Source organism: Dendrobates tinctorius, unplaced genomic scaffold (assembly GCF_039654945.1).
Source record: "Dendrobates tinctorius isolate UK_male_01 unplaced genomic scaffold, ASM3965494v1 ptg000087l, whole genome shotgun sequence".
Lineage (NCBI taxonomy): Eukaryota > Metazoa > Chordata > Amphibia > Anura > Dendrobatidae > Dendrobates > Dendrobates tinctorius.
The window spans coordinates 9,714,603-9,739,747 of record NW_027361755.1 but is presented as its reverse complement, the minus strand read 5'-3'; the positions used below and the strand labels follow the sequence as shown (position 1 = coordinate 9,739,747).

General features: G+C 46.4%; 1 protein-coding gene across 3 annotated transcripts in view; it reads right to left on the bottom strand.

The window, feature by feature from the left end:
• IPCEF1 (interaction protein for cytohesin exchange factors 1) overlaps window positions 1–25,145 on the bottom strand; it is a 575,254-nt gene that overhangs the window by 490,639 nt on the left and 59,470 nt on the right. For all 3 annotated transcript variants that reach the window (XM_073585732.1, XM_073585734.1, XM_073585733.1), the window contains one exon: window positions 13,384–13,415. In XM_073585732.1, coding sequence (XP_073441833.1) covers window positions 13,384–13,407 — 24 coding nt within the window. In that variant the 5' untranslated portion in view covers window positions 13,408–13,415. The remainder of the gene's footprint in view (window positions 1–13,383; window positions 13,416–25,145) is intronic.

Below are 25,145 nucleotides of genomic sequence, written 5' to 3'. Positions count from 1 at the left end.
CTAATTTTGTGAGAAGCACCTGTATATAAAAAAAAACGCCGGAGGCAGGTCTAAGCCAAATGGGCTCCGTTTCAGGGTGAGGTGACTACGAGGAACATAGCATCAGTTTGATTCCGGAGAGGGAGCCTGTTAAACGAGTACCACATCCAAGGAAGGCAGCAGTCGAGAATATTAACCATTCCTTAGCAGTTGATGTCACAAGACAAAATAGCCATTCATTGCAGTTTAGAGGCTCTGTATTTGGAATGAGTAGTTTAAATCCTTTAATAAGCATCGATTAGAGGGCAAATTGGCCACCCACCATGGGAGGAGCTTGTCTAGTGGGTGAGGTTGGTGAGTAGTGTCTGCTGGAGTTTGCTTTCCAGGAACCAGGAGGAAAGACTGACACCTGCGGCTTTACTTCCCAGGGAGAGGCAGGATTTTCTGGGAAGGATCTTATGGAGCCCCAGGCTCCTGCCACCTCGACCATGTCAGTGGAGGGCAGGGAGCATATGCTTGCATCAGCAGAGGAAAAGTTATGAAGGTCAGAAAGGCTGAAGGGAACGGCGTCATCCACAGCTACAGCAGCTCCTGGAACTGTCCATCATCAGTCCAGGAGCCAGCCCACCCCAGATGGAGATAACCCCAAGCCCAAGTGGGGGTAGTAGGACTAGAGCAAATCATTAGATGACTTCACTACTCGGGTGCTGGAAATACTGAGGATTTATGAAGTGGCTGGCAAGAGGGTTAATTCTTTGCAAGAGGAACTGTGGCAGATTCAGCTCCTGCATGACCATGAAACTAAGAAGAATCACACCAATTTAACTGCAATGGTGAGGTCACTAGGCTGCAGATTGAAAAGGTTTTGACTCTCCAGGAGGGGATGATGAAAAATGCAGATGATGAAAAATGCAGGTCTTTTCCTAGAAAGGTTTGAGAATCAGAAGAGGTTCAGGGGCATGAAAGAGTTAAAGACAGGATTGGCAGCATTTGCAACCCTGCACAGTAGAGTGGGGTCACCCTCAGGAGTCAGCAGAGAGGAGGAAACAAGCCTCCAGCAAGGCACAGGAAAAATGTCCACTGAAGCCTCACAAAGTATGTCCAACAGCTGTTGTGTCCGACCGGAGCAAATGTCGTTCCCATTGACCAGTGGATTTAAAGCATCAGGGAGTGGTGATGAGTAGAAATGAGCGAACTTGTTCAGAAAATGTTTGTCAATCTCAAATTCGGCATAAACAGTGCTCATTCGGATTCGTGTTCGGATTCTCAAGTATTTTCCCTCAAAATCGGCAAAATTCGGCCAAAGTTTTGTAAATTATTGAGTAAATCATCAAGTTTACACTAATGTTTTTATTAGGAGTTTGGTTAGGATACTAGTACTGTATGATGAGCAGGGGGGACATATTTGATGAAGTAAGGGTGTGGGTAGAGGTCAGAATAGTGGCAGAAACCATCCACAAATTCAAGAAACAAGGGCTTCTGTCATTTGCTGCCAAAGTCACAAGTCTCTTTCCATATAAAAAGCAGACATTTGTTTTTGCACTATTTCATCAGTGTAACAGCACAGAGAGGAAGCACCCGACCCAAGAGCGCCTTCTTGCTGCTCTATCTGCAACATGATGCCCATATTGTTAGGATTAAAAATAGTGCTTACTAATGGGTAGCCACTCTGTTAGATCCACAGTTCAAGTGTAAATTTTGCCAGATGAGACCCCACCGCCTGGAGGTATCGAAACACGCTTGCAGATAATCTGGATTGAGAAAAATGTTGGGTGCTTGGTGAAACAAAAACAGCAGGCATCACCACTTTCTTAACAGCTAATGGACTCTCACTCACCCTGACTGTATCGGTAAACAAGTGGAGGTTCTGTGGCCAGAAACCTGTGTGAGAATACTTGCCACGAGGACTGAGGAGGAAGAAGAAGCACATGCAGTTGATGGGATGGCCGGTGGTTGGTGAGACCTGGTAGTCTGCATTTTGGCGCAGTGAGATTCCCAGACTAACGCATGTTGATGGCGCATGTGCCGGATCATGCATGTAGTAGTCAAATTGTTGCAGCCAGAGCTGTGGCCTGAGGATGCAGTGCTTTTTCTGGTTGCATCGCTCCATGTCTGTGCGGGAAGCCACAATGTAACCTCTCCATCTTCCTCCTCACCCTTCTCTGCGGAGCTGCTCAGCTGCGTGCCTTTGGGTTCACACCAAGTTAGATCAGCATCACTCTTTCAGTCAACTAGATGCTTTTCATAGTCTGTGGGAGGAGATAGTGGTCCCAGAGGAAGGGGAGGAAGCAGAGAAGGATGCGGAAGGGATAATAATATCTTTAACTTCCGAACTATCATTGCACAGGTGGATTAAAGAGATCTAGGGGGCTCATGGTACCAGGTAAACTGAGAAACAAATGGGGGAGGATGAGGAGGAAGAGGTGATTGGCGCGTAATAGTCAGAAGATGAAGAGACTAATGATCCCCTCTCTGTAGCCCATGGTTGGCAGGAGGGGACAGAGGAAGCAACTTTGAGAGTTGCCCCGCCACCAACACACCATGGACTTGAACCTTATGGTAGATCCTGACCCATGAGCACCTTCTTGCTGCACTATCTGCAACATGATGCCCATATTGCTTGGATTAGATATAGTTCTGACTACTGGGTAGACACTCTGTTAGATCCATGGTACAAGAGTAAATTCTGACAGATGCTCCTCCCCGCAAAGGGACACGTGCATGCTGGAGTATCGAAACATACTTACGAGTATATAGCTAATCTTAAGACTGTTTTTCCCCAAGACAGCAGTGAGGAACACAGTGTGAATCACAGTTCAAGGCTTATAACCCCAAGAACGTAGAGTCATCAATGCAAAAATATTTGCAGCAGCAGTTTAAGTGGCAGAAGAAATTTCTGTGAGTCATTTCACACATTTTTTAAACCAACCCATGCACCGGCAGAACAAAGTATAAATCTGACTTGTTGTGAATGACTGCAGAGGATGGTACAGGAGTATCTCGAGCTCAATATCAAGGCCATAAGGAGAGATTTGGACACTACTGCATTTTTAAATAGCAAAAAGCAGCCGACAGCACAACGGAGGATTGGATGCCAGTTCAAAGGTTCATGGACCCAAATGAACAATAGTCCAAAATAAGGAAGAGGAACAGCATCCGGTCTGGGTGAAAAATTGTATCAAAAATTTATTCTGCCAGTATAAAATACAACGTTTCGGCCATATTGTGGCCTTTTTCAAGTATTTCTTCAAGTATGTCTTCAAAAATGGAAGGGTAACCTGAAATCGCCAGTCACTCTTGGAGGTCTTGTCATGCCCACAGCAAGCGTTTTCTCAGAACCTGTCTTCAGTGCTGCTGGTGGTGTTCTGATGGATAACCACTAGTGATGAGCGAACGTGCTCGCGACTACTCGTTACTCGACCGAGTATCACAGTACTTGGTGTACTCGGGAAGCACCGAGCATTTCCGGGATTACTCGGCGGGAACTCGGGTCTCCATCCAGCATTTTTGGCGGTCTTTAGAGATCCAATCACGATTCAGGGATTGTCTGCCATGCACGGAAACGCCGCAGCCATCTTTGTTGTGGTCGTGCAGTGATTGGCTGGCCGCACAGCATCATCACAGGTATACGAGACCGGACGCCGCCCTACTCGGTGCATTCAGCTCCGGATTGAGATAGTGTAGGGAGAGCTGCTGTCGAGATAGGTACAGATTTGGGGATTTATTAGTCAGTGTGGGGTCTAACATCCTAAACAACTCAAATCCAGCTAAACCAACAGTCCTTCTAAGGACTAATTCCGGAGTATATAGGTTCCAGTTTTAGGTAGGTAGGATAGTGTACATTGTTCTTTAGATATCAGTGCAAGGCCTGCAGGCACTGTATGTGTGTATATAGATATCATTGCATACATCAAGAGGGTCCATTTCATTACTGTCTGCTGCTGCTACCTATAGCATATATTGACCTTATATACCTAGCCCCAGGTATAATTGGTTAAGAAAATTTTTTTGCCAGGTTAATAGAGATTATTTTCTTGCCAAGCAATCCAGAGCCCTTTTTTTCCTCTATTTGCTTTTTGACACTGCACAATACAGCCATATCCTTTTCCCAGCACAGCACGAAAATCCAGCAATTTTAAAGGGGTCCCAAAAATCACTTTTGAGTGCACAGAGAAATTTTTCATTTTTATGTGGTATGGTAGAGTAAAAAATTTTTTGAGTGTCTTACACAATTTCTTGACACCATTTTGCTGAACCCCCCCCAAAAAAAACATACAGGCCAAATATTTGTGTGGTATATATGTGACATGCCTCATACATCCGTTGGCTACAAATTGGCATTTTAGGCCTAAATTCCATATTTTTTGCTGTCTGTCACTCTAGTTATATATAGCACTATTTAGCATAAAAAAGAAAAAAAAAACAGGCCACATATTTTGCAGTGTGGTATCTCTGTGCCAGGCCTCATATATCTGCGTTATCCAAGTTGGGCCATTTTAGACCGGTATTCCATTTTTTTCCTGTGTGTTACTCTAGTTATATACAGCACAATTTAGCATATAAAAGAAAAAAAAACAGGCCACATATTTTGCAGTGTGGTATCTCCGTGCCAGGCCTCATTATATCTGCGTGGTCCAAGTTTGGCCAGTATTCCATTTTTTCTTGTCTGTTACTCTAGTTATATACAGCACAATTTAGCATATAAAAGAAAAAAAAACAGGCCACATATTTTGCAGTGTGGTATCTCTGTGCCAGGCCTCATTATATCTGCGTGGTCCAAGGTTGGCCATTTTAGGCCTACATATTCTAGTGTTTTTGCAGTCTGTTAACCGTACTTATTGACACCAATTTGATAACCAAAAAACCCTTTTTAACTACAGTCCAGATAGTTTAAAGTGTGGTTTTCCTGCACATGTATCACATACAAGTTTGCTCCCAATTCTGCCATTTGTAGTGAACATGTATAATATTCTAGTCCATTTACAATGGGCAGGTCACGTGGTAAGGGAAGGGGAAGTGGACGTGATGGTGATGATGTATAGGGAAGGGGAAGTGGACGTGATGGTGATGATGTATGCCGAGGCCATGGGCAAGCTGAAATTGGGCCACCAAAAACACCCACATCTTCTCGCTGGACCATGGTGTCCGAAGTCCTAGGGGACCGCAGCAAGACAGCACTATTGAATCCAGAATCCGTGAATCAGGACCTCATATTCCTCACCCTGATCTTCCTTCCCCCCAGCACTCTGAGTGCCCAGAAACAACTGAACCCACAATCGGACACTCCGAAGAGCTGTTCAGTTGTCCATTTATAGATTTGTGCCTCTCACCTGGTCCACTTGAAGCGGGGCAAGATGAGATTCCATGTAGCGATGCACAAATATTTGAGCAGCCATGGTCACAAGAGGTGGACAATGATGAGAAACAATTGCAAGAAAGTCAGGAGGAGGACCAGTGTGCGGAAGTGGAAAATGAGGTGGTGGATGATATAGTAACTGACCCAACCTGGCGGGAGGACATGCAGAGCGAGGACAGCAGCACACAGGGGGAGGGAGGCATAGCACCCCTTCAGGCAGGAAGAAGCAGTGTGGTGGCTCCAGACAGAAGGCAGGCATCCGTTTCCCGTAACACCAACATGACGGAAGTTGCCAGTCCAACTGTTAGGTCTTCCCGAGTCTGGTTATTTTTTAAAGACTCTGCCGATAACCCCAAACAGGCCATTTGCAACACCTGTCATGACAGCATCAGCAGGGGTAGCAAAACTACCAGCCTTACCACCACCAGCATGATCAGGCATATGGCATTGCCTGCGGGTGACACCACTGCTTATTCCACTGTTGTGCATGCAAGCCAATCCCCTGTCCACGGTGCATGCGAAGATGCCTTCTGCCCTGCACCTGCCGTTGCCCACAGTCAAATAGCACCATCATCAAGCACCTCCACTTTCTTGTCCCAGCGAAGCCATAAGTTGTCTATACCCCTATCACTGGAATGTAAGCAGAAATAGAACCACATGCCACAGTACTAAATTCACATATTTCTAGACTGCTTGCGCTCGAAATGTTGCCTTTTAGGCTCGTGGAGATGGAAGTTTTCTGCAACCTGATGGCGGCGGCCGTCCCAAGGTACTCGATCCCCAGCCGCCACTATATCTCCCACTGTGCCATCCCGGCATTACACAAGCACGTGTCCCACATTACCCGTTCCCTCAACAATGCAGTTACTGGGAAAGTACACCTAACCAGGGACACGTGGACAAGTGCTTGTGGCCAGGGATGGTACATCTCGCTGACGGCAAACTAGGTTAACATAGTGGAAGCCAGGACCCTGTCAGAACTTAAGATGGAACATGTCCTCCCGACGCCAAGGATTTCGGGCCCTACGTCAATCAGGGTTGCCCCCACAGTGTACAGCTCCTGCACCTCCTCCTCCTCCAAATCTTCAGCCTCCATCTCCAAAATGAGCACATTAGTCACAAACTGGAAGCACTGCACCAATGCCAAAGCCAAGCGGCAACTGGCTGTGCTGAAACTAATTTGCATTGGTGACAAACTACACAATGCTGAAGAGCTGTTAACAGCTCTGAAAGAGCAGGCAGATGTGTGGTTGACACCTCTAAACCTCCAGCCAGGCATGGTTGTGTGTGACAATGGCAGGAAACTGATGGTGGCTCTGAGGCGAGGCGAACTGACACACGAACCATGCCTGGCCCATGTGCTTAACCTCGTTGTTCAACATTTTCTAAAAAGCTACCCAGTGCTGCCGGATCTGCTTGTGAAAGTACGCCGCCTGTGTGCCCATTTTAAAAAGTCAGCTACAGCTTCAGGTGCCCTTGCCGTGCTTCAGAAGTGATTGCAGATTCCGGCTCACCGACTGGTGTGTGATGTCTCCACGCGTTGGAACTCTACTCTGTCTACTAGGCATTGCTCCTACTGGCCAGATTCCTACTCCACACTGATGAGGGGCAATACCCCGAAACAGCTGTATACCATGTTTGGCATAGATGGTTTCCTTCATTGGAGACTGCCCTTCCCGTGGTTGTTCCCTCCCGGGGTAAGACCTGGCTAGTCATTGCTTGCGTTGAGAAACATGTGATGGTGTCTCCGTGGCTTGTGTTTTGCATATATTTACATATTTCCCATAAGGGTGGGGCATTGCCCTAGAATCACTGCGTTGAGAAACGTGATGGTGTCTCCGCAGTGTTGGATGTTGATCTCCATGAGTTCATTCATCCTCATTTTCACAGTCTTCTACTAGGCATTGCTCCTGCTGACCAGATTCCTACTCCACACTGATGAGGGGCAATACCCTGAAACAGCTGTCTGTGGATGGATACCATGTTTTGGCATAGGTGGTTTCCTTCATTGGAGACTGCCCTTCCCGTGGTTGTTCCCTCCCGGGGAAAGACCTGGCTAGTCATTGCTTGCGTTGAGAAACATGTGATGGTGTCTCCACAGCTTGTGTTTTGCAAGTATATATACAGTGACGGAGCATTAGACTGTATAAGAGAGCATCACCATATCACCATGCGGCCCTTCAAAGAAATACCACCTCGCACCATTACTGACCCACTGCCAAACCGGTCATGATGAAGGATGTTGCAGGCAGCAGATCGCTCTCCATGGCATCTCCAGACTCTGTCACGTCTGTCACATGTGCTCTGCTTTCATCTGTGAAGAGCACAGGCTGCCAGTGGCAAATTTGCCCAGCCTGGTGTTCTGTGGCAAATGCCAAGCATTCTGACCGGTGTTGGGCTGTGAGCACAGCCCCCATCTGTGGCCATCGGGCACTCAGGCCATCCTCATGGAGTCGGTTTCTAACCATTTGTGCAGACACATGCACATTTGTGGCCTGCTGGAGGTCATTTTGCAGGGCTCTGGTAGTGCTCCTCCTGTTCCTCCTTGCACAAAGGCTGAGGTAGCGGTCCTGCTGCTGGGTTGCTGCGCTCCTACAGCCCCCTCCATATCTCCTAGTGTACTGGCCTGTCTCCTGGTAGCACCTCCAGCCTCTAGACACTACCCTGACAGACACAGAAAATCTTCTTGCCACAGCTCGCATTGATGTGCCATCCTGGATGACCTGCACTACCTAAGCCACTTTTGTGGGTTGTAGAGTTCGTCTCATGCTACCACGAGTGTGAAAGCACAACCGACATTCAAAAGTGACCAAAACATCAGCCAGAAAGCATTGGTACTAATATGTGGTCTGTGGTCCCCACCTGCAGAACCACTCCTTTATTGAGTGTGTCTTGATAATTGCCAATAATTTCCATCTGTTGTCTATTCCATTTGCACAACAGCATGTGAAATTGATTGTTAATCAGTGCTGCTTCCTAAGTGGATATAGGGACGTGTGCCGACTGGGGGGTGGTCTGTTTTCTGTCGCAGACAGACTTAAGGCAGAGACTGATGAGTGTTCAACAGGTCCTTCTTTATTGGCCATCCTCTCAACGACCCCAGCAATTCCACAGCAGCATAACAGCCTCGACACACAGACCCGGGTACCGTTCACCTTCGTGTCTGTCCTGTCATGATCCAGTGTCGGATCTGGCAGTATTAAATGGACAAAGTGAACTTTTTTTACTTTGGAAAGTTCCAAGGTGTCTTGACTGTCCCCGGTGGTGGTTTTGATATTGCACTTTAGGTTTTGTGCACTTAATCATGTATCAGGTGCACAAAGGTGTGCTAGAGGTGTGCAATCACTGCCTGTGATATTGTGAGTTTGTGGTCACTCTGTTTTTGGAGAGCCTGGAGGAAGGATGGAGCTGGTGAGGAGTCCTGCGCAGCTTAGCCAGGGGGGATGTGTTTCAGCTATGGTGTCTGGACGAAGGGCTGGCATGGCGTGGTGGAGTCGCAGTGATGGTGTCAGCGGGAAGTGTCTGCATGGGCTGGTGGAGTGGCGACTATGGAGAGTGGCACTCACCATGTGGGACTTGGCCACTGAGCTGGACTCAAGCATGCTCGACTTCGTGTCAGCAGCTGAACTCATCCTTGGGACTCTGGTTCTAAGCAGCTGCAACTGGTGTTGGACTCTGCTCCAAGGCTGCACTAAGGTGAAGGATCCTGTTATGGTGATGGATCCAGGTGGAGGAGAAGATGCACTCAGGTGGAGGGCTCTGTTGCTAGGAGCGCACGCAACAGAGCAAAGCTAAGTGGTGTTTCCCCTGTATTGACTCTTTCCTCATGTGTGTTATTAGTGCAGTGGTGGGATTAGTCTCCGCACCGACCCATTCCCTAGTGAGGGTTTAGGTTCAGGGTGAGCAAGGGCGTTGAGGTACGCGTGCGGCGCCCGGTGCGAAACCGGCATAGGGAACGTTAGGAGTGCAGGGACACTGGCTCAGGGGAGCTCAGGAGGTCTCCAATTCCCTTTTCCCTATCGCAGGGCCCACCATTGTTAAAGTTTCCCAGGTTCCCCCTTTATTATTTGATTGTTGTATGTATAACGTGTAATACCTAAATTCGCCAGGTGGAGGCGGCGTATCCACCTGCACGTGTTATTATTTAAATTCGCCCCACTGGAGGCGGTGTATCCAGGGTCACATGTGTTATGGGTCCGCCTTGCGGTATCATCTGCGTCCAGACACACGTGACCATGACATTATCACAGGCCTTACAGTTTTTTTTTTCTGGTGAGCTTTGGCCTTGTGGAGACCGCTGAGTAATTGCTGCCGGGCCTCACTGATGTGAGTGGGGAGCGGCAAGGTGTTTAGAGCCGCTGCAGCAGCAGTTATCACGGTCTGGGGCCTCTGCTCAGATAACCAGAGGAAAAAAAAAAAAATGGCGGCTTTGGCAAATTGCGGGTCTAGCAAAAGCCCCTGGAGTCGCTGCTGGGGAGCGGGACTTGCTCATGCACGTGGGCGTACCCAGGCAGGTGGGAGGAATGGTGCCCCACGGAGCTGCTTGGTGTTCCCCGAGGTGAAGGGGTGCGTTCCAGTGATGAGCAGACTGATGTAGAGTCCGCGGGGTTTACGCCAAATCTTCAAATACCACCGTAGAAGCCGCCCCTCCTGGCCATGTGGAGGCGGCCAGTGAGTGTATATTTCCTCCATATGCGTTCCTTCTCCTCCTGGTGTGAGCAGCTGGTGTGCTGCGGGGGAGTAGGGAGAAAATCTCAACCCTCGCCATTAAACCAACCCTGGGAGGCGCAGACCTCATGGTGAAGAGGGTTGGAGGGTGGTGATCCCTTGGTGAATAGTGGGGGTGTGAGTGTGGTGACAGGGGGACGCCTTTGTTGTCAAGTCCAGAGTGAGTTCACCAAAAAAAAATGACAAATGTATGTGTGCAATAAGCGTTCAGGTCTGGACCTGTGTGTGAACGAGCATGTATGGGTCCCACCAAAAAACATCTTGGAAATGTGTTGTGGAGTCTGATCAGCTCTTAGCATACATACACATACATAATCTCGTTCCCCAGGTCGGCGCTGTGGAGATGAGTGGTGCCTCCAAAATGAACATGTATTGCCAATACCAGCGGTGCGTTTGTCATAAACCTGAAGTGTCAGGTAATGGTGGGGTGAACTCAGGGTCTGGGCGTCCCCGCTGTAGGTGTTTCCCTAATTAGGGGTGGTCTTGAGGGTCCTGAGGCCCCTCATTAAGGAGGGGGTACTGTCATGATCCAGTGTCGGATCTGGCAGTATTAAATGGACAAAGTGAACTTTTTTTACTTTGGAAAGTTCCAAGGTGTCTTGACTGTCCCCGGTGGTGGTTTTGATATTGCACTTTAGGTTTTGTGCACTTAATCATGTATCAGGTGTTACACCCTATAAAGGTGTGCTAGAGGAGTGCAATCACTGCCTGTGATATTGTGAGTTTGTGGTCACTCTGTTTTTGGAGAGCCTGGAGGAAGGATGGAGCTGGTGAGGAGTCCTGCGCAGCTTAGCCAGGGGGGATGTGTTTCAGCTATGGTGTCTGGACGAAGGGCTGGCATGGCGTGGTGGAGTCGCAGTGATGGTGTCAGCGGGAAGTGTCTGCATGGGCTGGTGGAGTGGCGACTATGGAGAGTGGCACTCACCATGTGGGACTTGGCCGCTGAGCTGACTCAAGCATGCTCGACTTCGTGTCAGCAGCTGAACTCATCCTTGGGACTCTGGTTCTAAGAAGCTGCAACTGGTGTTGGACTCTGCTCCAAGGCTGCACTAAGGTGAAGGATCCTGTTATGGTGATGGATCCAGGTGGAGGAGAAGATGCACTCAGGTGGAGGGCTCTGTTGCTAGGAGCGCACGCAACAGAGCAAAGCTAAGTGGTGTTTCCCCTGTATTGTCTCTTTCCTCATGTGTGTTATTAGTGCAGTGGTGGGATTAGTCTCCGCACCGACCCATTCCCTAGTGAGGGTTTAGGTTCAGGGTGAGCAAGGGCGTTGAGGTACGCGTGCGGCGCCCGGTGCGAAACCGGCATAGGGAACGTTAGGAGTGCAGGGACACTGGCTCAGGGGAGCTCAGGAGGTCTCCAATTCCCTTTTCCCTATCGCAGGGCCCACCATTGTTAAAGTTTCCCAGGTTCCCCCTTTATTATTTGATTGTTGTATGTATAACGTGTAATACCTAAATTCGCCAGGTGGAGGCGGCGTATCCACCTGCACGTGTTATTATTTAAATTCGCCCCACTGGAGGCGGTGTATCCAGGGTCACATGTGTTATGGGTCCGCCTTGCGGTATCATCTGCGTCCAGACACACGTGACCATGACATGTCCTTTCCTGTGATGGCCCTCGCGGCCCCTTCACCGTGGCTGCCTTAGGCCCAGCACCACAGCGCCGCACCTGGTCGAGTCCGTCTGTCCGGTACCCCTGGGCTCTCTCTCTCTGTCCTGCAGCTCTCCTGCCAGGGCCACCCCCCTGACCGTCTTTCTCCTCAGTCCTGTCTGGAGCTTCCTCTTCTGTCCGTCTCTCCCTTCCTTCTCTTCTTCTCCCAAGCTCCTCCTCCTGGACTGGCTTCTTTCTGGAACTCTCTACCCCTTCTTATATTCCCCTCCCTGGGAATTCCCCTTTAGAGCTCCTGTAACTCCGCCCCCCATGACTCTGCGATTTTGTAGCCTTAAGCTGATGTTAAGCCCTTTCCTCACTGCTCCCTGCTTCCATCTTGTGGCCAAACTGCAGTACTACACCATCTTCTTTTCCTGCTGTCTCTGGTCTCCCCTTAGTGGCCAAACCTAGTACTTCACCATCCTCTACTGTCACTAGCTGTCTCCCACATTCATATACAACAGCCCACATCAAGCACATTGTTTCTTTACCTACCCACTGCAGACAGGTCCACAGGTCAGTCTACTTCCCCTATATGGACAGTTTGATTTCAAACAAGTTTGATTTACTTGGAGTTATATTCTGTTGTTTAAGTGTTCCCTTTATTTTTTTGAGCAGTGTATATATATATATATATATATATATAATCATAGAATCGTAGAGTTGGAAGGGACCTCCTGGGCCATCTGGTCCAACCCCCTGCTCAAAGCATACAGTATATATGTATTCTATGTGTATATATCTATTCTTTCTATTCTTTATAAAACATGTCAGTGTGATTTTACTGTATCGAAAAATTAATTGCCGGCTTTTGTTAAAGGACACTGGTGCGTATTTCTCGCAAGTCACACGTTTGGTCCGTGTGTAATCCGTATTTTTCTCGCCCCCATAGACTTGCATTGGCATATTTTTGGAGGAATGCGCTGACAATCGCAGCATGCTGCGATTTTCTCAGCCCGTGAAATACGGCTGAGAAATATACGGCTGATGGGAGCTGCCCCATAGATTAACATTGGTCCGAATGCAATGCGTTGTTTTTGCGCCTCTCACTCGTCCGTATTTCTCTCTAGTGTGACTCCGGCCTTAGGGTGCGTCATCGAGTTGTAATCAGGGTTACCTGGTTAGGGGCTCACTCAGAGCTTTCGCCCCCCGAACCAAAACCCTAGCTACGCCTCTGCCTGGAAAGGATGTTCCTTAACATATTTCCCAGCAAAATCCATTTTGGTTTTGTTTTTGTTGGTTTTTTGGTGCCCCTGTAAAAAAGGCGTGAAACTCTGACAACATTGTTTAGAACTGTGACCTAGGAGTCAGAAATGCTTCCAGGGGTGATCCCCATGATGTTCCTGTGTCATTTCAGCAGTATTTCCATCATTTTCAGATGTTTTTAGACCTTAAAAGAACCCCCGGGGGGATCACGGTAAAAATGCTCGGGTCTCCCATAGATTTACTTTGGGCTCATTGCTCTGTCCAAGTACTCAAGTATTCCAATTTGCTCCACCCGAGCAATGAGCGCCTGAGAATTTTAGTGCTCGCTCATCACCAATAATTATCCTTCAGCTAGAAATTGCCATCTTTGCTGACTATGCTCTGAACAGAAAAGTTTGGAATAGAATGCTATAAAACTAATTGCAAGCATGTATGTAAATATACATCATTGTCACACTCACCTCTTCTGTCCCTGCTGAAGCCATGATTACACCTGCAATAAAACAAAATGAATAGCAGCTATTTAAACTACATTTATGATTTTTGAAATAACGTTTTTGATTCTACATAAATGCACTTCCAAAATGACTACCATAGAGTACTAGAACACAATAACTATTATTTTTATATTAAAACAGAATTTAAAGGAAATCTGTCACCATGTTTTACCACCTATTCTGAGAGCAGAGACCTAAAAGGGAATCTGTCACCTCATTTTTGGCCTATGAGGTGCGGCCAACACCATCAGGGGCTTATCTACAGCCATCTGTAATGCTGTAGATAAGCCCCTGATGTAACCTGAAAGATAAGAAAAACAAGTTAGATTATACTCACCCAGGGGTCCGGTCCGATGGGTGTCGCGGTCCGGTCCGGCGCCTCCCATCTTCTAGCGATGATATCCTCCTCCTTACTTCTACTGCTGCTCCTGCGCAGGCATTCTTTATCTGCCCTATTGAGGGCAGAGCAGAGCACTGCAATGCGCAGGTGCAGGGAAAGGTCAGAGCAGTCCTGTGCCTGCGCACTGCAGTATTTTAAAAAAAGGGCAGATAGAGTATGCCTGTGTGGTGCCCTGCATCTTTACCGCCACAAAAGGGTTAAATATGTACTGTTTTGTATGTTTTTGTGAGCAATGGGAGTTATGTTTTCTCTGCTAGAGACCAAAACACACACGCACAATTCACCTCACTCCCTTATTTGTCTGAAGCTTAGAACTTTGCAGACATACCCTAACTGGGAGAGGGAGGAGTCGTGAGTTGTTGTTTCAATGAAGAAGAAGGGAGAAACGCTCGAGGGAGCCATGATTAGACATATGCTCGACTCAGGAATGAGAGCTAAGAAGCATCAGGGTGTCAGCCCCTAGACCATCCATGCTTTCAGAGCAGGGTGGTAAGCTGAGAGACTGTGTAGGATTATACAACCAACAGCATCATGTTTTCTCCCCGGAAAGACTGCAACAACCTAGGATCAGTGAAGGATAGTGCAAGTGGGAGCTTGAGCTGCTCACACACAGGATCCATGCTGCAAGTTGCCAAAGGAGAAATACACAGTGAGTAGAGGCTATATTGGAAGTTTTAGACTCTGGGAAGCCTTGGTCCCAGAAGGGATTAGAATAGCAGGAAGCTTACACTGAGTCACAGCAGCAGAAAGGATAACTCCCATTCTTCAGAACAGATTGTAACCTGGTGAGAGTTGTAATATCTCCTTTGAACTGCACCTGAACCATAGGAAATGATAAAGTGACTTTCCTTGTCTCCTGCTTTATTACTCCTTGCCTTCTACTTTCATCACAATCTCTGGGGGTCTGCCCTGGTTGGAGAGGGTTTAACATCTGCACTGCCATCATCATCTACTCCCCCAGGGATCATCTGCAGTGCCGGCTATACTACAGTCGAACACTCCAACTGGCATCACGAATCACTACATAAACTTTATCCCCATTCAACTCAACCCATTTTACATGACCGGGTCACTGCCACTGTGACATTTCCCATTGAAGTTAATGGGCCCGGTTCCGAGTAGTCCACGGACTCTGGGGCGCATCATTTTGGCGTCACGAACAGGATTCGAACAGGATACCATGTGTGCCTAAAGTCCTACAGGAGCAACGACTTGCAGCAACTGAAGCGGTGAGTCGCACCCCTGCAAGGGTTAACTAGGGGGGAAGATGTCTAATCCCGGTGACGCTCAGGGTGCAGCAGCTGCAGCTCCCATATTGCCTCTCGCCATGCCTTACATACCTGGTGCGACATTGCTGCCACAGTACAATGGTGAATCGCACACCTTAATTGACTTTAAGGCTGAGTTCACATGTGGCGTTTTTTTCGCGTTTCCGCGGCAGTTTTAACCGCGCGATTTTGCCGCGAAAACGCGAAAAATAAGCATCCCATGCATTCCTATGGGATTCCGCAATGCTGTGCTAATGCTGCGGTTTTTACCGAGGCGGAATCGCTTCGCTGTAAAAAACGCAGCATGCTCATTATTTTGCGGAATCGCGGCGATCCCGCACCCATAGGAATGCATTGTTCCGCTTACTTCCCGCATGTGGCTGTGCACAACATGCGGAAAGTAAGCAGAACAATTGCGGATGGTACTCACGGTCTGGAGGAGAGGAGACTGTCCTCTGAGCTTTGGGTACCATATCCCTGTAAAAAATAGAATTATAAAATAAAAAATATTGTTATTCTCACCCTCCGACGTCCCGCGCAGTCTTCCCGCCTCTCTCCACGCTCCCGTTCCCAGTAATCCTTTGCGAAAATGCCCGCGATGGTGTCCGTTCTCGCGGGATCGCGAAGTCTCGCGGTCATTCGCGCGACGTCATCGCGAATTACCACGAGACATCGCGATCCCGCGAGAACGGACGTCATCGCGGGCATTTTCGCAAAGGATTACTGGGAACGCCTGCGCGGGACGTCGGAAGGTAAGAATAACAGTATTTTTTATTTTTTTTTTACATTCTATCTTTTACTACTGATGCCGCATAGGCAGCCTCAGTAGTAAAAAGTTGGTCACACTTGTCAAACACTGTTTGACGAGTGTGACCAACCTGTCAATCAGTTCTCCAAGCGATGCTACAGATTGCTTTGAGAACGCTAGCATTTTGCAAGCTAAATACGCTTGCAAAATGCTAGTTTTTCCGCGGGAAAATTGCGGGAATTTAAAATGCGATTTTCCCGTGGACTGGAATTCCGGAATTCTCGCGGTAATTTCCGCGAGAGTTCCGGTACGTGTGCACTTAACCTAAAGGGAAGCTGCGCAGCATGTTTGAAATTTACCCTATGTCAGAGGAGCAGAGAGTCAGTATACTTACCAGTCAGCTCAGTGGCGCTGCTCAGAGAAAAGTTAAATCTTGGCCAGTGACTTATAAAAAAGACTGTAAAAGACATTTTTGCTAAATTAAAGGATACTTTTGACATCCATACTGCGTCAGAAATAAAGATGCGATTTTTCAGCTGCAGACAGAAACCACAGGACACTGTTAGAGACTATGCTCTTAACCTGCAGGAGGCGCTGCAGGCCATTAAACAAATTAATCCAGACAGTGTAAGAGATGAGGACAAAATGCTGAAAGAGCAGTTCATTGAAGGTCTTATGTCTGATTCCAGTAAGGCTCAACTGCGCATGATGTCATTGCAGAACCCTGACATGGACTTTGTTCAGTTTAAGGACAGATCCATCCATATCTTAAGAGAATCTACCAATGTCTGCACTGAGCCAGTTAAACATCCAAGTTACATACCACACATACCACCAGGGGGCAGTATCATCACCCCAGGTGCCTGCAGTACAGCATGTGCAGATTCCAATTGATGATTCTACTGCAAATTTACAACTGCAAGTACAGGAACTGACTAAAAATATGACTGCTCTATGTAAAACTGTTCAGACTCTCCAGACTTGTTCCCCCACAGAGAGGATTCAGCTAGCATCAAGCTTGGATAATCTCCCATGGCGACGGCCAAAGAGGATGCCGCAACATCAGCGATGACTGACTCGCACCGGCAGGAGAACAACAGACCGATTTGACTCTTCTGGGAGACCCATCTAAAACAGCCAGTGTAGTGAATTTCATATTATGGTCTGTGTGCCCTGCAGCTGCACTCAGGGATGATCCAAACAATCAGAAGTGGTTTTGGGCTGTAATCCATGACTAAGCTCCGGTTAAGTGTTGTCATTTTGTTATATGCTTATGTTCCTTGTGTAGCTCGAGGACGTGCTACCTTTAACTAGGGGGGAACGTGGTGTCCAGCGTCTTTACCGCCACAAAAGGGTTAAATATGTACTGTTTTGTATGTGTTTTGTGAGCAATGGGAGTTATGCTTTCTCTGCTAGAGACCACAACACACACACAATCCACCTCACTCCCTTATTTGTCTGAAGCTTAGAACTTTGCAGACATACCCTAACTGGGAGGGGGAGGAGTCGTGATTTGTTGTTTCAGTGAAGAAGGGAGAAACTCTCATGGAAGCCATGATTAGACATGTGCTTGACCCAGGAGTGAGAGCTAAGAAGCATCAGGGTGTCAGCCCCTAGACCATCCATGCTTTCAGAGCAGGGTGGTAAGCTGAGAGACTGTGTGGGATTATAAAACCAACAGCATCATGTTTTCTCCCCGGAAAGACTGCAACAACCTAGGATCAGTGAAGGATAGTGCAAGTGGGAGCTTGAGCTGCTCACACACAGGATCCATGCTGCAAGTTGCCAAAGGAGAAATACACAGTGAGTAGAGGCTATATCAGAAGTTTTAGACTCTGGGAAGCCTTGGTCCCAGAAAGGATTAGAATAGCAGGAAGCTTACACTGAGTCACAGCAGCAGAGAGAAAGGATAACTCCCATTCTTCAGAACAGACTGTAACCTGGTGAGAGTTGTAATATCTCCTTTGAACTGCACCTGAACCACAGGAAATGATAAAGTGACTTTCCTTGTCTCCTGCTTTATTACTCCTTGCCTTCTACTTTCATCACAATCTCTGGGGGTCTGCTCTGGTTAGAGAGGGTTTAACATCTGCATTGCCATCACCATCTACTCCCCCAGGGATCATCTGCAGTGCCGGCTATACTACAGTTGAACACTCCAACTGGCATCATGAATCACTACATAAACTTTATCCCCATTCAACTCAACCCCTTTTACATGACCACCTGAGGCCACGGACCGGGTCACTGCCAATGTGACATTTCCCATTGAAGTTAACAAGCCCGGTGCCGAGTATCCCACGGCCTCTGGGGCGCGTAACCGGCGCAAGAGCCGCGGCAGAAGTAAGGAAGAGGACATCATCGCTAGAAGGTGGGAGGCGCCAGACGGGACCACGACACCCACTGCACCGGATCACCCCCCTGAGAATAATATAACTAATTTTTCTTATCATTCAGGTGACATTGGGGGCTTATCTACAGCATTACAGAATGCTGTAGATAAGCCCCTGATGGCGGTGGCCTCATTTTATAAGCCAAAAATGAGGTGACAGATTCTCTTTAAATCCTATGAATTGTCACTTACTGGGCCGCTGGTTGTAGTTTTGAAAAAAAATCACTGTATTATCAGGAGGAGATTGTCACTAGAGGACTAATAAACCTGCTGCCATGTAGTCCTCTATATTCATGAGTTTTGTATAATGACACCCTCAGCGTACACAGATAGCTGTCAATCAGTGCTGTGGGCACTCTGAAACAGAGCACAATATTCAGAGAACTGGAAGATCTGCAGTAGAAGTAAAAGACTGATATTATCAAAATTTCAACAAGCAACACAGTAAGTAAAACATAAATTGAAAAAGGGTTTCTGCCCTATCATCCTGCTCGCAGATGGAATAGCAAAAACTGGTTGACGGATTCACTTAAATCAATATGAACAGGGGAGTAACAATAGCGGTTGCATAGGGTGTGCACGCAACCAGATTTGTGCCAGCTTCAGCTGAATTTGCATGCAAGGATGTACATTCAGCTGAAATGTATCGCAGTACAGGGACCTTTGGGCTCACTGCTACGCATTACATGGCACCAACCAATCAGAGTCCGGCCCCTGGTGACAGTGTGCTAGGCATTGGCATCTCATGAAAGGAAAAGGAAAAAAAATCCAGCAACTGCAAAAAATGTAGAAAATAGTATATATTAAAACATCACATTTATTTGATACGCTAAAACAAGGGATAAAAATAAAACCACATGAAAGGAGACAAAAAATCATAGAATCATAGAATCATAGAATCGTAGAGTTGGAAGGGACCTCCTGGGCCATCTGGTCCAACCCCCTGCTCAAAGCAGGATTCGCTAAATCATCCCAGTGGGTCTATGCATTTTGAACTACTAGCTTAGTCCTGAGTTGGTGTCTTTTCTCCTCTTTCAGGTGGTTTTATATTTATCCCTGGTTTTAACGTACCAAATATATGTGATGTTTAATATATGCTTTTTTCAATATTTTTCTGTGGTTGCTGAATTTTTTTTCCCTCTTCCTTCCATGACTCTCATTGCCCAGGAACCGACCAGAAGTTTTCCTTGCACCGCACCCATATCGCTCCTAAACCGGTGAGGTGATTTTTTTTTTTCTATTTTGTTATTGGCATCTCATGGCAATGACGTCATGGGTCATCATAGCAGGCAGGCCGATGTCAGCTTCTGGCCTCTGATTGACTGGCAGCATGCACTGTAGTGCAGGGAGCCGGAGAGTTCCCACTCAGCAATACACTTCAGCTGGCTGTGCATCCTCGCAAGCACTAGGATCAGTGGGCCCCCATCCAGCACGGGCCCTGAAGAGTACAACAAAGAGGACACCGCTCGTAGATGGAGTGGCGGAAGTGAGGATATTTTTGGTTTGTTTTTTTAAGCAGAAAGGGGAACATATATACAAGAAACGGGCCCAGGATGGTGGACATATATGCAAGGACGGGGAAGATATGATACCAGGATGGCAAGACATATATACCAGGATGGAGGACATTACTACAGAATGAAAAAGAGGGTGCAAACACGTATGTCTTTATAGGATTTTGAACACGGCAAGGTTCTATACATCTGACCAACATATAGGGGGGCCCAGGTTCAAGTTTTGCACCAGAGCCTATCAGACTCTAGTTTCGGAACTGAAAATGAGGCTGTATGTGCACATAGAGTCTTTTTGCTGAGCGTTCAACATAAGAACTCAAAGTTTTAGATGCGTTTTAAGATCTTGAGGAGGAACTGAACTCATCCTCACTGAATATATGGAAGAAAGTCTTAAAAAAATAAAGATGTCTACTGGGGCCTTGGAGGTAACTGCACATGACCATTGTTTACAAGTGGGCACAGTGGCACACATGGTGTTGTTCTTGCCACAGAATATTTTGTCCTTTGGGCACCATCAGCACCTGAAACAAAGCTGGAAACATTAACACCTTAGTGACGGAGCTAATTTGGACCATAATGAGCAGGTCAATTTTTTAAAATCTGACCAGTGTCAATTTATGTGATAAAAACTCTGTAAGGGTATGTGTACACGCTGCGGATTCTGCTGCGGATCCGCTGCGGATTTGGCCTCTGCGGATCCGCAGCAGTTCTGCAGACAGTGTACAGTACAATGTAAGTCTATGGGATTTACAATCCGCAGTGCACATTCTACGTTTTTTTCACTGCAGAAAAGCTGCGGTTTTAAATTCGCAGAAAGAATTGACATGTCAATTCTTTCTGCGGATTCCGCTGTGGTTTACCACCTATTCCGTTGTCCAGGTGTCAAACCGCAGGGGAAAATCGCAGGCCAATCCGCAGGTAAAACCACAGGTCATTTTACTTGGGGTTTTACCTCAAAAGAAATACTCATAAACACAAACAGGCTGAAATAACACATTACAGGCATACTATGTGTTCAACCTGTATGTCACCGTTTGTTGAAAAGGACCTCAATATAGATCCATCGTAAAAACACTATGAAAAAGGAGGTGGAAGAAAACCACTAATATACGACCACAGATCCAGTATAAAAATAGAATATCTTTATTTGACAGGTATGCAGAACAAGACAAAAACTGTGTGATAATACACATAGAATAACCACGTGGCATGGAAAACGTGGCAGACCCCACCCAGGAACTCATAAACTTGTATTACAAGTCAGATGAAATATAAATATGTACATATACAATACATTTATAGGCACCTAAATTCCCAATACTTATTGTAAATCGCATCAATCGCTGATCAAATCAACCCTAAAGGCATATCATAACATCCCAGTGAGCCAATAAATCACTACCCCATAAAGATCAAATAACTGCCATCAAAGGGAGATTATAACCAGAATATAAGTGCCACCGTCATCTTTATCATACCGAGATCGACATAAAATAACTCTGGCTAATATACCAGTCCTAGTTATGTTACCTCACAATGTCACTATTGCAATGTGTATAACCATGTTAACCCAAAAAGGGCAACATAACACCAGAGGTCGATAATAGTAGCATCTTACCAAAGTATGCCGGTGGGTGAGAGAGTCCTGGGGGGTCCGCGCGTCTGCCCCGACGCGCGTTTCGGATGCTCGTCCTTCGTCACACAGAGCCGCACTGCCAGGTTACATAAAAGCACATCTCCAGGAACTTCCTGCTCAGCGCCACCCGGCACAGGACTATGTGATGGAGAATGTGTGATGGTTATATGGGCACTTGACTATGGAATGGAGGATGTATGATGGTACATTGGCACTGGACTATGGGATAGAGGATGTGTGATGGTATATGAGCACGGGACTATGGGATAGAGGATGTGTGATGGGTATACAGGCATGGAGCTATGGGATGAAAGATACGTATGATGGGTATATGGGCACTGGACTATGGGATAGAGGATGTGTGATGGTACATGGGCACTGGACTATGGGATAGAGAATGTGTGATGGTATATGGGCACGGGACTATGGGATAGAGGATGTGTCATGGGTATATGGGCACGGGACTATGGGTTGGAGGATATGTATGATGGGTATATGGGCACGGGACTATGGGATGGAGGATGTGTGATGGGTATATGGGCGCGGGACTATGGGATGGAAGATATGTATGATGGGTATATGGGCACGGGACTATGGGATAGAGGATGTGTGATGGGTATATGGGCGCGGGACTATGGGATGGAAGATACGTATAATGGGTATATGGGCACTGGACTATGGGATAGAGGATGTGTGATGAGTATATGGACACTGAACTATGGATTAGAGGATGTGTGATGGGTATATGGGCACTGGACTATGGGATAGACGATGTGTGATGGGTATATGGGCACGGGACTATGGGATGGAGGATATGTATGATGGTTATATGGGAACTGGATTATGAGATAGAGGATGTGTGATGGGTGTATGGGCAAGGGACTATGGGATAGAGGATGTGTGATGGGTATATAGGCACTGGACTAGGGGATAGAGGATGTATGATGGGTATATGGGCATGGGACTATGGGATGGAGGATATGTATGATGAGTATGTGGGCACTGGACTATGCGATAGAGGATATGAATGATGGTTATATGGGCATGGAAATATGGGATGAAGGATGTGTGATGGGTTTATGGGAAATGAACTATGAGATGGAGGATATGCATGATTGGTATTTGGACATGGGACTATGGGATGGAGGATATGTATGATGGGTATATGGGCACGGGACTATGAGATGGAGGATATGTATGATGCATATATGGGCACGGAACTATGGGATGAAGGATGTGTGATGGGTATATGGGAACTGGACTATGAGATGGAAGATATGTATGATGGGTATATGAGCATGGGACTATGGGATGGAGGATATGTATTTATTTTACTCACTTATATAGCATTTTACATATATTATTGTATGATTGGTATATGGGAACTGGACTATGAGATGGAAGATATGTATGATGGGTATATGAGCATGGGACTATGGGATGAAGGATATGTATTTATTTATTTATTTTACTTCCTTATATAGCGCTTTACATATATTATTGTATGATGGGTATATGGGCACGGGACTATGGGATGGAGGATGTGTGATGGGTATATGGGCGCGGGACTATGGGATGGAAGATATGTATGATGGGTATATGGGCACGGGACTATGGGATAGAGGATGTGTGATGGGTATATGGGCGCGGGACTATGGGATGGAAGATACGTATAATGGGTATATGGGCACTGGACTATGGGATAGAGGATGTGTGATGAGTATATGGACACTGAACTATGGATTAGAGGATGTGTGATGGGTATATGGGCACTGGACTATGGGATAGACGATGTGTGATGGGTATATGGGCACGGGACTATGGGATGGAGGATATGTATGATGGTTATATGGGAACTGGATTATGAGATAGAGGATGTGTGATGGGTGTATGGGCAAGGGACTATGGGATAGAGGATGTGTGATGGGTATATAGGCACTGGACTATGGGATAGAGGATGTGTGATGGGTATATGGGCATGGGACTATGGGATGGAGGATATGTATGATGGGTATATGGGCACTGGACTAGGGGATAGAGGATGTATGATGGGTATATGGGCATGGGACTATGGGATGGAGGATATGTATGATGAGTATGTGGGCACTGGACTATGCGATAGAGGATATGAATGATGGGTATATGGGCATGGAAATATGGGATGAAGGATGTGTGATGGGTTTATGGGAAATGAACTATGAGATGGAGGATATGCATGATTGGTATTTGGACATGGGACTATGGGATGGAGGATATGTATGATGGGTATATGGGCACGGGACTATGAGATGGAGGATATGTATGATGCATATATGGGCACGGAACTATGGGATGAAGGATGTGTGATGGGTATATGGGAACTGGACTATGAGATGGAAGATATGTATGATGGGTATATGAGCATGGGACTATGGGACGGAGGATATGTATTTATTTTACTCACTTATATAGCATTTTACATATATTATTGTATGATTGGTATATGGGAACTGGACTATGAGATGGAAGATATGTATGATGGGTATATGAGCATGGGACTATGGGATGAAGGATATGTATTTATTTATTTTACTTCCTTATATAGCGCTTTACATATATTATTGTATGATGGGTATATGGGCACTGGCCTATGTGATAGAGGATGTGTGATGGGTATATGGGCACTGGACTATTGGATGGAGAATATGTATGATGGGTATATGAGCATGGGACTATGGGATGGAGGATATGTATTTATTTATTTTACTCACTTATATAGCGCTTTACATATATTATTGTATGATGGGTATATGGGAACTGCACTATGAGATGGAGGATATGTATGATGGGTATTTGGACATGGGACTATGGGATGGAGAATATGTTCAGTATGATGGGTATATGGGCACAAAACTATGGGATGGAGGATCTGTGACGGGCATATGGGCACGGGACTATGGGATGGAGGATATGAATGATGGGTATATGGGCATGGGACTATGGGATGGAGGATATGTATGATGCGCATATGGGCATGGAACTATGGGATGAAGGATGTGTGATGGGTATATGGGAACTGGACTATGAGATGGAGGATATGTATGATGGGTATTTTGACATGGGACTATGGGATGGAGAATATGTATGATGGGTATATGGGCACGAAACTGTGGGATGGAGGATGTGTGACGGGCATATGGGCATGGGACTATGGGATGAAGGATATGTATGATAGGTATATGGGCACGGGCCTATGGGATGGAGGATAATCATTATAATTTGTTATAACTAACCACAGTTAGTTAGTTGCTATGCCCGGGCAACGACGGGCTCTTCAGCTAGTAGCTAGATAAAGTTCTAGTGCTTAAGTACCTCACATATAAGAATGTCTGCTCTATATGTGACACATACGCTTTTCTACTCGACCCTTTGCTTTAAACAATTTTGAACTGATACATGTCTTTTCATTTGTATATATGCCTTTGTATGGTTAATAAAATAATTTATTGAACTATAATCTGGACTATACACTCCAAGCTTTTTGTATTCATCTCAGTATAGGAGTGTCCTTGTGGTTACCATGTATGGTCTTGTTAATCAAGGCATAGGACCTAAAGATATATTATTTTGAATATGTTTTCTGTTTTGATGCTATTGTGCTATATTATTTTCATGCATTATTGCTATTTATTTACTTCAGGGTAGTTGCTTGGTTTGCTTTTGTCTTGAATAGTGTCAGCAGAAAGGTTTCCTTCAATACAGTACTTTTTGTATATTAATCAGTATGAT